We start from the raw sequence: 15,426 nt of genomic DNA, 5'->3' as shown, positions 1-15,426 counted from the left end.
TCGTTCCAACCACGCGTGCCCGATTGTATCTCAACAAACATGATTTTCACTGTTCCACCGCATTCTCTTAAAATGTCGAAAGTTTTCTATTATTTCCTCGTACGTTATTTATATCTTGTTTCTTATATAACTTACTGTGCCACATGTTCATAAATCTTATTTGAAACACATGTCTTTCGTCGGCTTCAACGATTAGTATGGAAACTCATATCTTCAAGAATTTCATTGTTTCCAAGCCTTGGTTGCGATAAGATAAAAGAATAACTAATTACTGTCTGGTTCTTATATTTTTCATTTTCATTGAATCTCTTTATTTGAAGGAGACATAGTTTTACGTCTCTTGAGTCATGGAGTTACAGCCATTGAGTAATTAGCTAAGTAACACAGTATTTTTATGACCGACTGGTGAGCAGTTCGACTCACAATATTATTTGAGAAATATCTCAATTGAAAGATATTTTCTAATTTGGTAAACATGAGGGATTCAGTGGAAGCATATAATATGCACTGGATGACTCAGGTGTATCGGCTGTTGATGATAATAGTGAACAACAGAGAATTATGAATGAAACTCATAGCAATTCTCAACTTACACTATAGATGGAATCATTTCACTAGTTCCCAAAGTGCAGGTAAAAGCAAAACAAATCATCAAGCATGAATTTGACAAAAGTAATTCAGATCAATTTTCGTCACAAGGTAAGTAGCGGACAAATCGCAACCCGACCCCGGAGGTCGGCTAATAGCAATTTAGCTCTGCATCGCTGAGTCACGGCAGAACCCAGCCGTGACAATTTCCACATCAACAGTGCGAATTATTACGAAGAAGATTCAAAACGCAACGCAGAAATTCATACTATGTTGCTTGTGGATGATTTAGAGCACATTAATCGAACATGTTGATTAGAACTCGCCCCAGCTGTGTCTGCGATGGGATGATTGATAATCCGAAAGTTTTAAAATCTATAAGGAAAGGTCTTTAAGTAAGAAAGAAGTATACTTCAATGAATTCGACCTTTTCCGGAATTAAGTAATAGATATTACTTGATATAATATAGTCAGGGACTCTGGCAACTGCAAACTTATTAATATCATCAGCTACGTCATCATCAACATATATCTACATCTTCATTATGTCAAGCTCACGACATCTATCACTTTACACTCAATTACCTATGCCCAATTACGCTGCAACTCTTACATTGTTCTTGACATCTTCTGGGAAATCGTCTATTGATAAACCATCTCTAAAATTCTAGTAGACGGTCGGATTTGCCAACAAAATTCCTGTGCTCAGTACAATATGTCTGTTTGCTTATTTTTGTTTGTACACCACATTATCAACGCGCTTTGTTTCAACCGAGATTGTGGTTTCGAAACCTGGCGTGCGAAACATTCGATTGTTTTGAACACTTTTCAAGCAATTTACTCCTTTCACAAGCACTTCCCAAAACTGTATTTATGCCAGACTAGCTTCTGCCCGCGACTTCGTACGCGGATCCTGTCCCTTATGCCAGCGACTACGGGGTCAGCAAAATCAAAGATCTGAATCGTCTGATATTGAATTTTAAGGGCCCGTTGACTTGAAAACAACGGAATACGCATAACCATTAGAAACGTTCCATATATTTATTTTTTGTACTTCAACCGCAAAAGCACAGCAGACTAAACAAAACGCTGAGAAATGAACCGCAATAGACGTGACCATAGGGATAAAAGTAGTGATTCTAATTAGTCCGCATTTAAGTTGTGTGAAAAACATTAAATGTTACTGAGATGACAAAGTCGTGATGACTTAGTGGCAGTCGTGGTGGTTTAGTGGGTAGAGAACCAATCTCTCAAGTATGAGCGTGCGTCTTTGATTCCAGGTCTGGCAAGTGCCTGCCAATGCAACTTTTCTAAGTTCGTATGTACTTTCTACGTATATTTTGGATACCAATGACCGTTATTTGGAGTGGATATTAAACTGTAGGTTCCGGCTGTCATTGAACATTCTTGGCAGTGGTTATGGGTAGTCAGAAGCCAGTAAGTCTGACCAGTTTTACCAAGGGGTGTTGGGTTGAGCGGGTAACCGGGTTGTGGAGGTCAGATAGGCAGTCGCTCCTTGTAAAACACTGGTACTCAGTTGCATCGTGACTGGAAGTCGACCCTAACATAATTGGGACAAAGGCTCTTGAGATAATAACGACAATAATAATGAGATATAAGCACCGCAGGACATCTGAGGCTGATGACGGGGAGTAGCGACCCTGCGGGGCTATATATACTGAGTTCTCCAGGGAGAGTATACTGTCCCCCATCTCCAGCCGGTCGGAGTGAACCATGACGGGGGTAGGTCTCACGCCTCTGGCTTGGCTTGGCCGTCCAGAGTGGAGTCGCTAGAGCAGGGTTAGTAGCCCTGCTCGGAGGATAGGTGCCTCGTGGTAAGTGACCCACAGGGAGCGCATAATCTGCCTTTAAAATCCGCCGAGGTATCCTAACCCTTCAGCCGCTCATGTCCCTGTTGCCCTCTTGTTGCTATTCAGTGACTGATTCCCGGGGGCCCAGTAAGTGAGGTGGCGAGTCTCCACCTGCCATTTTTACATGTATCTAATACATTTTCATCGGCAGGTGCCATAGTTCCCGTAGTTTCCCCATTCCTAGTCCATTAGCATCCCATCACAATAGCCCAAGTAGTTTTCATCCACAGTTAGCACAGAACCGGGGATTGTCATTATTTTTTTAACGACGACCTCCGGGGTTTGTCCTTGGGTTTATTTCTATAGTGTATAAAGGGATAATCGTCGGTTTTGTGTCACCATTTCATTTAAGTTGTCTCAAAAGGGCTTCAGCGTGTTGGCTTCGGCCCCACGTTCGCCTCCCAAAAATTCGGGACTCTGTAGTCCCGAGGTCTGGAAGAGACATACAAAATAATAATGAGATATAACGCAACAAAGTCGGAGAGTGGGGGCTCGTGACGCCACAAAATTTGTACTAAGCAGTGACTTAACAATAAATTCAAGCGTGTTGAATCTTCGTTATTATTTGTTTTGTGAGAGAGAGAAAAGAAAAAATACGTGTCCATTATTTTAGGGTTATCTAAAAGATGGACTAATTACTTTTTTTGCTTCACCATACCTATTTAATAACATTATTTTCTATACATTTCAAGTGTAGTACTGCTCTTGAAGTTCCACATCAGGTGTTCCAGATCTTCGATATTTATACGTCAATAGAGAGTGCTTATCAGATTGAACCACTTTTGCTAAAACGTCATATCTTCATATGCTAGCCCAGCTAGCTCCTTAGCTTTATAGCTGGGCTCCTGGGGTTCCACATCAGGTGTTTTACAACTTCAATTTTTATAAGTCAACAGAGAGTGCTTATCAGATTGAACAACTTTTGCTAAAACGTCATACCTCTATATGCTATAGTCTAGCTGGGCCCCTGGAGTTCCACATCAGGTGTTTTAGATCTTCAATTTATATTAGTCAATAGAAAGTGCTTATCAAATTGAACAACTTTTGCTAAAACGTCATACCTGTATATGGTACAGAGAAGCTGGGCTCTTGGGGTTCCACATCAGGTGTTCCAGATCTTAAAATTTATTATCTCAACTGAAAATGCTCATCACATGAAACAATTTTTGCCATGGCACCATTTTTGTATCTCTTATAGTTTTGTTGGTCTGTTGGTGTTCTGCATCAGGTCTTCAAGTTTCGAAGATAAATTATAGCCTATATGTTGACCAGGCTTAATACTGATACAACAAAGAAAAAATCATTGAAATCCGTTCAGTAATTCGGAAGATTAGCGTGTACAAACAAACAGACATACAGACATACGGACATACAGACATACAGACAGAATTTTTTTTTTGGATTTGTGCTCCATTACTGTTTCTAAACCCCACCCAATTATTATTTTTTTAATATATTCAATGTACAGACACAGTTTTTTTACAGATTTATTATATGTATAGATAGATTTACGCACAAGTACAAGTCTTAGACTTTTCTTGACCTTGCAAGACAAAAACATGAATCATGCTAAGTAAAGACAAAAAATTAAGTGGTGGTAAGCACCTACTTCAAAATGTTACAAAGTTCTTACGAATACAACGGTATTCACTATAGACATACTTAAAATGACCAGTTTATTTTTAGCCTTACAAAAGGAGACGTTAAACATTCCCCTCCCTTACGTTCAGTACTTTGTCCCAGTTGTATCCAAGAATAGCTGTCTGTTGGACATCATTAATAGCAGTTGACACACGAAAGTAGAAAGGTGCGGTCTGGTGGATCAATTTTCTGAAAATGGCACAGTCAGAGGTTGCGAGGTCACTGCGGCCAGAAATATCGCACCATGAACTTGAAAGTTCAAGGCGTTTTGAGTTATAATAGCACATAATAAGGTTGCGATTCTAAAGGCAAGGGTTTATTAAAGTTCTTTGAAGGTTGGTTAGGAGAACTATTGTAATGGTCTAAAAATGTGAAAGGTCAGTGGCATGATTGATGGTTGTTTGTTCTATCATAATTATTGACGACGAAGCAAAATAAGGTGGTTAACCTAACGCAGTTGATACGGCGATGATAAGCGTTTTAGCAGATGTCATCGTTCAGATAATAATGCTTTGTTTGCATGGCAAAATTCGAGGCTCCTTTTCCAGACTGATTTCGAGCTATTATGTATTATGTTAGGTATCACTTTCTAGCAGTGCTCAGACATTTTCCGCTGTGTAAGGTATGTTATGTTTGTTATATTGATATATGCAAAAACAACTAGCCCAGAGGTCAGTGAACATGAAATCTATTCGGTGCTTCTCCAAATCCGCAACCTTCTGATCTAATTAAATCTAATTGCTCCTAAGATTTACAACTCATAATAACTGTGAAATAATAATTAAGGCTTATTACGAATTCACTTGGCTTCAATTCATATGAGTTTAAAGTATCAAGGCTAAAACGAGATAATCATCAGTTCATGTGAACATGCAACGTGGTTGCGCTAAAGAATGCATTCGGGTCATTGTTGAGAGAACAATGTACGATTCACATCATTTTACGTCTTGTACTACAGAACGACGGGAGATTTTGGACATTATTGTTTGTACAATGGCCAATTGACAGTACTGTACACAATGTGTAACTGTATTGTCACATTACAATGTACGAACTGAATGCACGTAAAAAATTTAATATAAAACCTAACGAGTCACCGAACCTCATATGAATTTAGCGAGAGAATTTAGATTTGGACATTATTTGTAGCTGCGTCCTGTGTGTGACAAATTAATAAACAAATAACGAAGATCTTACTGAATAACAGCCACAGCAAATTATAAATTGATTTATGACGTATAAAATAAGCAGACATCGGCGAAGAATTGAACATGGTCGATTAAACGCCTCTTCTATTGATTACAAGTGTTATAACAGATGTGTCTATTCATGACTCATTACAAACAATATTAATAACTTAGACCTTGGAAACATGCAACCACCTCAAGCCACAAGATTCAAGAACGATAGAAATGCAGGCAAAAAAATAATGGAAACCTTATTAACTTTCTATGAAGGTCACGACGTAGTACAATTCAATAATAACATCTCACCGTTGATTACAATACAATGATCATTGAATTGATTGCAGTCGGTTACAACGTATCGCACCTACATATTGTACGATATCATATTGATAAGATTAAGGAAACCTTTGGCGGAGTCAAAGAAGATTTTGAATCGGTTTATTGTTCAAGTGCTGTTACTTGATGTTGTATAAAGTGTTTACATTATTTTTAAATATTGTAATTCATCGACTCTACAAGCTTTTCAGGCGCCAAGAATTATTGATGCATACATTAAGGTTAGTAGTTTATTGAACTTTATCCTCGCTATAATATATCATTGTTTAGCTAGTCTTGTCGATCGATCTGTCACAATAGCTCGTGTAATCAATAAGTCTTAGAAGTTAATTACAAGTGTTGTACCTTCAATGTGCGTCAACGATTAATTCAAATTGATCATTGTGTACTTATCCGTTTGTTTTGTTTCTATGGGACTGTCGTTCAAATCTCTCGTACCAAGCTGTGGTTTGACCTCGATTACTTCCCGTGACAGTCAAAATCACGCTTTCGTACGCTTTTCTTGTTCGTCTCGTTGGGCTGCATAATTTGCATCCATTTATTTACGCTATGGCATTGTGCTTCATACGTTTTGCGCTTTTCTTTTAATGGTTCTGAATAATTTCCTGAGGCTCAGTTGGAACGACCGCGGTTTTACTGTACGACGGATATTCAATAACCATAACGGCTCAGTTTCACTTTTTGTGGTAAAAATTTTGATCTTGCTCTGTTTTATTTGTATCATTATTAAAGAAAATTGTATAATTGTTACTTTCCTCTTCGGTTTCTTTCAAATCACCGTTTGATTCATGACCACTGAGTTCATTCATAGTGCAAAGTGTTACAATTTTCGGAAGCATTTAAGTTGAACTTAATAACATTTACATTTTCTGAATCGTGGATCAACAAATGATTAATAATAATCGTAGCTTGTTTACCTGCGTGCTGCTCTAGTTCTTTGAAAAACTATGTACCATAAATTATAGGCCCATTGTTTACATTTTCCTCATTTCTCTATAAACGTTAGAGCTAACGTAACACCGATAGAGTTGATAGATAGAATCAATTGGATGTTATGTAAAACCAACATTTGTTCTCAGGAAATTAGTTCCTAAATTCCCAAAAATAGAGTCGAATAGCAAAAACTTTGTTTTTGCTGCAAAAAAAAGTTCATCTTTAACGCAAGATTGAACCTCATCCTAATCCGAGTAGTGGATTAGGATTAGGTTCAATCTTGCGTTCAAGATGTACTTTTTTTGCATTAATTATAATACCGTCTATATCCAAATTATTTTAAACAAGTAACAAATACAGAAGCAAGGCGGCTTCATTTAAATAATACGAAATGTACTCCTTCTTCGAATGCAATCTTCCGTTACACGACTACATTGCAGCTAAGAGTTCTTATGCTCTTGCGTCACAAACTCTTTAGTTGGCTCCTTTCAGTTTTGACACAAAACGTCACGCCACTGACAATACTAAAGGCAACAATAGTTCGCTAGCACAACCGTTTATCTATTTCGTCATCGCCGATAAGCTGGATTAATTTTATCTGACTTTCACCGTATATAAAACCAACTGTAACGAACCTCCAATTGACCTATTAAATTCCTCTGTTTATTAGCAAAATCCTAAATTTAATCCAGCTTGATCCTTGTCCGTAATGCAATTTCGCTTTAAAATTGTTTGTTCCGATAGATTGTGATGAATAAAAGCATGAAATTTCAAGACTACAATTTCACAGTTCATTGCTCTATTTTTGGCAGTATTGACAGTGAAAAGGCGAAACTTTTTGGTCGGAATTTGCTATCAGTGCGTCGGTCTCTCTCTTAAGCGTCCATACCAACCAGGAATTGAGATCAGCGATGTTGTTATTGATAGTAAGTTTATAACCGTATGCAAATTAACTGTTCCTTAACATGCCATATTTTATGGAGATTCCTTCCTTTGCCATAAAATGCTGTAAAACTTTCTTCCATAAAATACTTGAAAAGTAAACAAAGTCTTGTGTAATGTTTTCCGTTGGATTAATCTCGGAAACCACTCGACCGGTTCGTATAATCTTTTCATTGATGTAAAGCCTATTTCACGGCGCATCAGTGTCATCATCATTATCTTCTCAAAAGATTTTTGGGATTGGATTATAACTGTTAAGCATTTCAATTATTTAATCATCTGTCGCCTTGTTTGGTTAAGCTTACTCGTACTCTTTAGCTGCGTGAATATATTTTACTGTATTTATTATTACTTGTGCGTCTACTTTTTACTTTCGTTTGGTATTTATCCAGATAGTTAAACCGTTAACGATGCATTTCTAATAATACTAGCTCTATCAGCAAATTACCGTTCTTGATCTCAGTTATCTAAACCGAATGCAATCATAATAGCTTGAGAAAGTATTGAATCTTAAGCACCTTTAAGTCTTTAGTTGCTTTCAAATATTGCAGTTTTTTAACCCTCATTTTGAAATCCCAAGCTTCAACAGAATCATTGCGTGTTAGGTCATTCTCGTTTTTTCCACTATTCGATTTAAATATTGTGGTAGATGGAACAATTTTTTGCTTCCGGGCGTCATCTACCGGAACAGCCGTGCTACCATTGTTATTTTTTTTTATCTCTATAAACCTAATTACGTAATACATATGAAAGTGTTACAGTACGCGTTGCTGGTACGAAAGTGAGTTAATGATATTCTTTACTTTTATAGTTTATGCTCAAAGAATTAAAGCAATTATGTACAACATGATGTTTAGTTATGTAATTGATGTTGTTGTATCTGTCTAAATGCTTCCTACTGTCAGTTATAATTACACGCGTTATGGGAGTGTGTTCGTGTAATGAATGACTTAATTGCAGATGTTCTGTTTATCTTTGTGTTAGCTTAATTGATATTTTATGAACGAGTCTTTTGTATGCGTGGACTTATTAATCACGGGAAGTGCAATATGGTCCTACTTGCCTTTTAAACTTAAACCTTTATCGGCACGGCCTGTGTTGAGAAAATGTTCTGGGTTAAGCACGAGTAGCGTTAGTAATTAAATGCTCAGCAATTATTTTTTTAAATTTACCAACTGCCTTATATTATGATGAAACCTACAGCTATAAACGAATCTTTCAAAATTATATAATACTTGAATTTAGGTTTAAATTGAGATAAATATAGACTTAGTTTGGACTGAGTCATATGCGATTAGATTATTTGCTGTTTTTTAGATACCATGTGATTTATTTGTAACTATTCCTGGAAAATTGAGAATTTTCCTCGAGGATGTTTTTTGCATTTGTCTGCATAACAAACTGTAATTTAACTCGTAATAATAGCAAATTAATGTATTATCATAGGGTAAAATGGTCGTTGACTTTGGAAATTACCAATATTCATAAAACAATAAATCCTGATGTGTTTTAGCCTCTCGCCAAAGGATCATTTTTTGTTGGCTCCATGATTGTCCACCACGTTTATAAAGTTCTTCCTTTGCTTCCAACCAGTTCTTTTAAAAATCGAGGCTTATGTTCAGCAGCGGCCGGCTACTAGTTGATTATGATGCTTAAAGAAGCTCTTTTAGACAATAGGGCTGCTCATACCCCTACCAACACAGATATTGACCAACTCTGAGGCGACGACCACGACCGCTACCTATCTCAAACAAGACTGACGACGAATAAGAATTAGCTGTACAGATTATTCATAATCCAATTATTCTTGTTACAGTAAACAATGACGATGGACAAACAACTGGTGTGGGTGCGGGACCCCAACGAGGGGTTCATTCTCGCGCGCCTCCATGAGCTGATGGGGGAAGAAGCGGACGTGTTCCCCATAGACAACAAGTACCCCAAGAGGGTCTGCAGCTTCGAAGACATATTCCCCGCTGGAGACCCTGTCAAAGATGTTGATGATAACTGTAAGTACTATCATCATCTTCCGAGCCTTTTTCCTAACTATGTTGGGGTCGGCTTCCAGTTTAACCGGATGCAGCTGAGTACCAGTGTTTTATTACAAGGAGCGAATGCCTATCTGACCTCCTCAACCCGGTTACTTGAGCAACCCAATACCCCTTGGTTAAACTGGTGTCAGACTTACTGGCTTCTGACTACTCGTAACGCCTGCCAAGGATGTTCAATGACAGAGAACTGTAAGTATATGTATTATTCGTACATTGAGTCCGCTTTGGTTAAGCAATACGTGAGACCTAATGACTTTATCGTCAACTGCAAGGCCGTGAGTTTGATGCCCATTGCGTTATTGGCGTATATTGAGCTTACTTGGAGGAGTAAATAAGCAATCATCAAACAGCATTATTAGACATCCAAAAAATTACGTCCATTGAAGATCACCTTACTAAAACGACATTAAATATCGAGATTATGTTCCCATTCACATACTCGTAATGTCTGCATTGCACAGAAAATACTAAGTAAGGATAATGATGATCGCAGCATCATTGCAGCCAGTCGCCGTCTTAGCCATTAAATTAAATTATTGTGCATCCGTATGTAAGTAGATATGTAACTGACTGCATTGGCGCTGCTTATTCACTTTAGCAATAAATATGTAAATTATTAAATTGCTCTGCAAGGATGGGGAAATAAAATATGCAGAATTACATACAAACCTAAACATACATTTCGACGTATGAGCTTAAATTTCTAAACTTTGTAATTACAGAAAAAGCTCATGCATCCTCTTATTAGACCATAAGAAGATACTAGCTAAGGAATGATTTGGTCTGCGCTAAGGCGATATATAGAACTATAAAATTCAAAGCCGGAGTAAAAATTATTTAACTCATACATTAAAAAACTTATGTTCAACAAGACCAACCATTTGTTGCTCTACTCCATAATCAGGATCTATCATAATCCAAGCGGCACATAATCCTTCGATCTATTTTAAAAGATATTTGAATAAATGCAACATTCGTCTTCTAAGATCCAGTATTCCTTTTTCAAATCGACAAGATTAATTGACGTAATCATCTTAAGAGTTGAATCGATTATGTGCGCTCCATAGAAATCGATCCCTATTCCAAGTTTAGCTCTTAGAATGGGATCAAACTTGTTTTGAACAGGTTTAGGATTATTTTTCCCATGGTCTTGTATTAGTCTCCTTCCTTGCGTGTGCATAATGATTGGAATTTATTCTCATTGGAGATAGAGCCTGCTGGGAAAAAATATTATTTTAAAAATATCTAATTTGAGCCGTATTTTCGCATTCAAGTCATTTAAAAATGCAGGCTTCACTTGGAATCGAACTTATATGAATTTCCTTTTGATTTATAAGGGCTTTTAATACATTAATGGTTTACTACATCGCAATTGGCTTTTATATCATCTGACACGACATTCATCCATCGTTTCGTTGGGGTCACCAGGTCACAGTTACAGAATTAAACTTACTTACCAAAATATATTTTGATCGGCCTATCTGCAGTTTATAATAAATCTTCTCATGTCTTCATTAAAACTTTTTATTTTAGGTGAACTAATGTTCCTGAACGAAGCGACGCTACTAAACAACATCCTAACACGATACAAGAAAAGCAAGATTTACGTAAGTAATATACCTAATATACCTACAATATACATACTATGAGTCATTTCGAATGCCTGAAGACTTCACCTTGAAAATATTTTATATACGTAGGTGCTCACCGAAGAGAATTATGTACTGTATATCGATTCTGTTGGTTTTCCTTGTCCAATGACTTTTACTATCGCTCGTATTTACTACGACGTACATTCTTTAGCGTACTGATAAACTAATTTAGTTGGTTTTTGCACTGAATGTACTGAAGGAGCAATGCTAGAATTGTCGCTATATCTTAATGAATTCAAACACCATTTATTAAACATTTTGATTTTGCATTGTTATTCAGATGAAATGAAATGCTGAAGAAAAGCAATTCATTTATAGTTTTCTAATAATTCATGAAAAACAAACAAACACCATACCTAAGCCCCAGTGACGTTTTAAAATTGCTCATCTTTATTTACTTATTTAAATTATGACTAGGTATTTATGATTCAGAAATAAAGAATAGGCATGATGACTGAAAAAAAACTTATTTGTCCGTCTTTTAGATAACCTTAAAATAATGGACACGTATTTTTTATTTTCTCTCACAAACAAATAACAACGAAGATATAACACGATTGAATTTAGGCTACGTCACTGTTGAGTACAAATTTTACACAGACGTGACGTCACAAGCCTCCGTTTTCAAACTTTGTATCGTTATATCTTAACTATTTCATATTTTGTTAAAATAAAAAAACACGTGTCTAATATTTTTGGCCAATCCAAAATGTGGACTAATTAGAATCTAAATTTTTTAACACTGTTTATTATTTTTTACAGACATACGTAGCCAACATTCTGCTTGCCGTCAATCCTTATGAGGACATCCCCGACATGTATTCTTCAAACACCATCAAGAAGTACCAGGGGAAATCCTTGGGAGAGCTGCCTCCTCACGTTTTTGCTATTGGTAAGTTTGAAATACTCTTTCTAGATAGGATGTGTGATTCTGGCGGAGCTCCACTGTTTCAGCCATTTTCTCTGGAAAGCTAGAGAGTTCGCTTTTATATTACAAGTAAGGATGAGAACAATTATTAGGTACCTATAATGTGTAGAATACAATTTCCTTAATTGAAAACCTTTCAAATAAGAATCGAGGAAATTATTGAACTAAAATTGTTACCATACCTGTAATACATATAAATACCCAGTGTATTTTAAAAAAACAATAAGAATTTTTATATGAAGAGATCGTTATAAGGTATTTAGTTAAAAGGAGTATTTTGAAGTAAGGCACATTATTTGTTCTTGCGCTTACGATATCTAATACCTTTAATAAATGCATCAATTATATGCATTGATGGAGATCTGAAGAAATATGATATGTGGGATTACCCCTTATTCTACACATATAGATGTAATTAATCAGTGACCCATAACATAGAAGGGATCTTTAATCGAATTGATTATTTTGAAACAGAGTAAATTTCTACATTTACGAAATTATGAAAACTTTATATATTTAAAACAAAGCAAGCTTTGATGAAACAAAGAAATATATTTAAAACAAATCAAGAATAATTTGTTACCATTAATCGACTTTCAACATTAATTGCAATGCTGATTCAACGAAAGCACCAATGTATTATTCAGATCGTTTTCCCTTCACCTCGAATCGAATTCGAAGTATAGGCAGACCTTGAATTATAGATGGCGTTTGATTGCTTGACTGAAACATATAGGTACATAAACTTAATACCTTTAAAGATTTAGGTGAACTACCTTCTGCCAGCAGTTTACCTACGTCCCATGACAACTACTTTGGGCGCCCACTTACAAAACTGCAATGCGATGAGATGCGAAAACCATACTTTCCTTAGACCCCTTAGACCTCCCAGATAAAAGACTCCTCCATAAATGGGCTATCTGACATTGTAGTAATGATTCAAATCGGATCAGTGCTTGAGCGTGTTACATGCAAAGACACGTACAGACTCTTCAGTATTAGTATCAATAGTAGTATAGATAGATATCCACGCCTAATTAATATTTTTTCTCTTCCAGCCGACAAAGCCTTCCGTGACATGAAATCTCTAAAGATGTCGCAATCGATCATCGTCTCCGGTGAGTCTGGTGCCGGCAAGACTGAGTCTACGAAGTACATATTGAAGTACCTGTGTGATCTATGGGCTAAAGGAGCAGGACCTGTCGAACAGAAGATTTTGGACGGTAAGTCTTGGGACAGTTTCTAATGTTTCTAATTCTATACCTCTCGAGTTAAGTGCGAATTTGAGTCTGTAAATAAAAGGGGTCCTTAGAATATGAAGAGAACCTTTACCTACCTATCACAAAATATAAGAGTGCCTTATGGGTTTTAATGTCTAGGAAAAATATTCATGACCTTCACTGAATAAAGAATAGTGACTAGCGACTTACTAAAACATCTTTGCAGCGTTGACCAGATTCTGACAGGAAATGATATGTACGAAATTCGTATAGCGATTTAAAATCTAGTCTGCACTATACAACAGTGCTTATAATTATATGAACAATAGTGACTGCCTTGTATACTAAATTACGTTGTCTCCTAAACATATTGCAAAATATGCAATATCTTAATGCAACCAGTCGCCTACGCTCGTCTGAATACATTACATTCTCGTTTCTAAAACCTGCATCTAAAGGCAGGTGATAATGCCATACTATTTCACAGATTATAAATAAATATCACTATAGTACTACGTTGCAATTTTATGATAGTGAATGTATAATTAAATAGCTGGTTACCAACCAATGATATTTATTTCACGATTAATTATAAAATATATTTTCCTTCTGTTTGCATCAAAAGGTTATTTTTATATTCATCCTTAGTCTGTCGGTGTGGCTTTCACGTCAAAATTAAGAATTGATTGAAATTATATTTCGTACCATCTCATTTGGTTCATCAGAAAAAAGGCGAAAGGAGACACGCAAGTATGTACACGGAACTCTAACTTTAAATGACCCGGAAGAACTAAGAAAAATGTCTTATCAAATAAACTTTAAAACAGGTATAAATTCCGACTAAATAAATAAATAAAATATTCAGAAAACCTTGTAGAATATAATTCTATGATAGAAAAACAAAGAATAGTTTTTGACGTTAATAGACCGGTTGATCTAATTTTGTTCTTAATGAATACCGGGGCTATATTGCAGAAGGTCGGTTATCTATACATATAATAAATCTGTAAAAAAACTTTGTCTGTACATTGAATATAATAAAAAAATAATAATTGAGTGGGGTTCAGAAAAAGTAATAGAGCACAAATCCAAAAAAAAAATTCTGTCTGTTTGTCTGTATGTCTGTATGTCTGTATGTCTGTTTGTTTGTACACGCTAATCTTCGGAACTACTGGACGGATTTCAATGATTTTTTCTTTGTTGTATTGGTATAAAGTCTGGGCAACATATAGGCTATAATTTATCTTCGAAACTTGAAGACCTGATGCAGAACTGCAACAGACCAACAAAACTATAAGAGATACAAAAATGGTGCCATGGCAAAAATTGTTCCACGTGATGAGCATTTTCGGCTGAGAGAATAAATTTGAAGATCTGGAACATCTGATGTGGAACCCCAAGAGCCCAGCTACTCTGTAGCATATACGGGTATGACGTTTTAGCAAAAGTTGTTCAATCTGATAAGCACTTTCTGTTAACTTATAAAAATTGAAGATCTAAAACACCTGATGTGGTACTCCAGAAGCCCAGTTAGACTATAGCATATAAAGGTATGACGTTTTAGGAAAAGTTGTTCAATCTAATAAGCACTCTCTATTGACTTATAAAAATCGAAGATCTGGAACACCTGATGTGGAACTTCAAGAGCCCAGCTACACGATAGCATACATAGGAATACCGTTTTAGCAATAGTTGTACAATCTGATGAGCACTCTCTGTTGACTTATAAAAATCGAAGATCTAAAACACCTGATGTGGAACTCCAAGTGCCCTACTACACTTGAAATTTATAGTAATGACGTTTTAGCAAAAGTTGTTCGATCTGATGGACATTTCCTGTTGACTTATGAGAATCGAAGATCAGAAACAACTGATGTGGAAATGAAAGCTATCTCTAATTTCACTGTATAATCATATAATAAGCTGGAAGTACCTCCAAGCGGTGAAGGCGGTAATAGTTTAGGACAGACTTTCAATGACGATGGTATATTATCGTCAATTTTACTCTATTGACCCAAAACTTTATAGAATTTGAGTGTGAAGTGACCCAAAATTTGAGTGTTTTATTATTTTCCAT

At 36.2% G+C, this 15,426-nt stretch overlaps 1 protein-coding gene across 3 annotated transcripts in view; it reads left to right on the top strand.

Moving 5' to 3' along the window:
* Positions 1–15,426, top strand: part of LOC124632174 (myosin heavy chain 95F) — a 52,135-nt gene that overhangs the window by 13,031 nt on the left and 23,678 nt on the right. For 2 of the 3 annotated variants that reach the window (XM_047166886.1, XM_047166888.1), the window contains exons 2-5: positions 9,315–9,507; positions 11,083–11,156; positions 11,964–12,093; positions 13,188–13,352. In XM_047166886.1, coding sequence (XP_047022842.1) covers positions 9,321–9,507; positions 11,083–11,156; positions 11,964–12,093; positions 13,188–13,352 — 556 coding nt within the window. In that variant the 5' untranslated portion in view covers positions 9,315–9,320. Of the gene's footprint in view, positions 1–5,706; positions 5,845–9,314; positions 9,508–11,082; positions 11,157–11,963; positions 12,094–13,187; positions 13,353–15,426 lie in introns of those variants that run through there. The other variant, XM_047166887.1, reaches the window with a different exon arrangement.

Source organism: Helicoverpa zea, chromosome 7 (genome assembly GCF_022581195.2).
Source record: "Helicoverpa zea isolate HzStark_Cry1AcR chromosome 7, ilHelZeax1.1, whole genome shotgun sequence".
In the NCBI taxonomy this organism is placed as follows: domain Eukaryota; kingdom Metazoa; phylum Arthropoda; class Insecta; order Lepidoptera; family Noctuidae; genus Helicoverpa; species Helicoverpa zea.
This window is presented reverse-complemented; position numbering and strand designations above follow the sequence as displayed.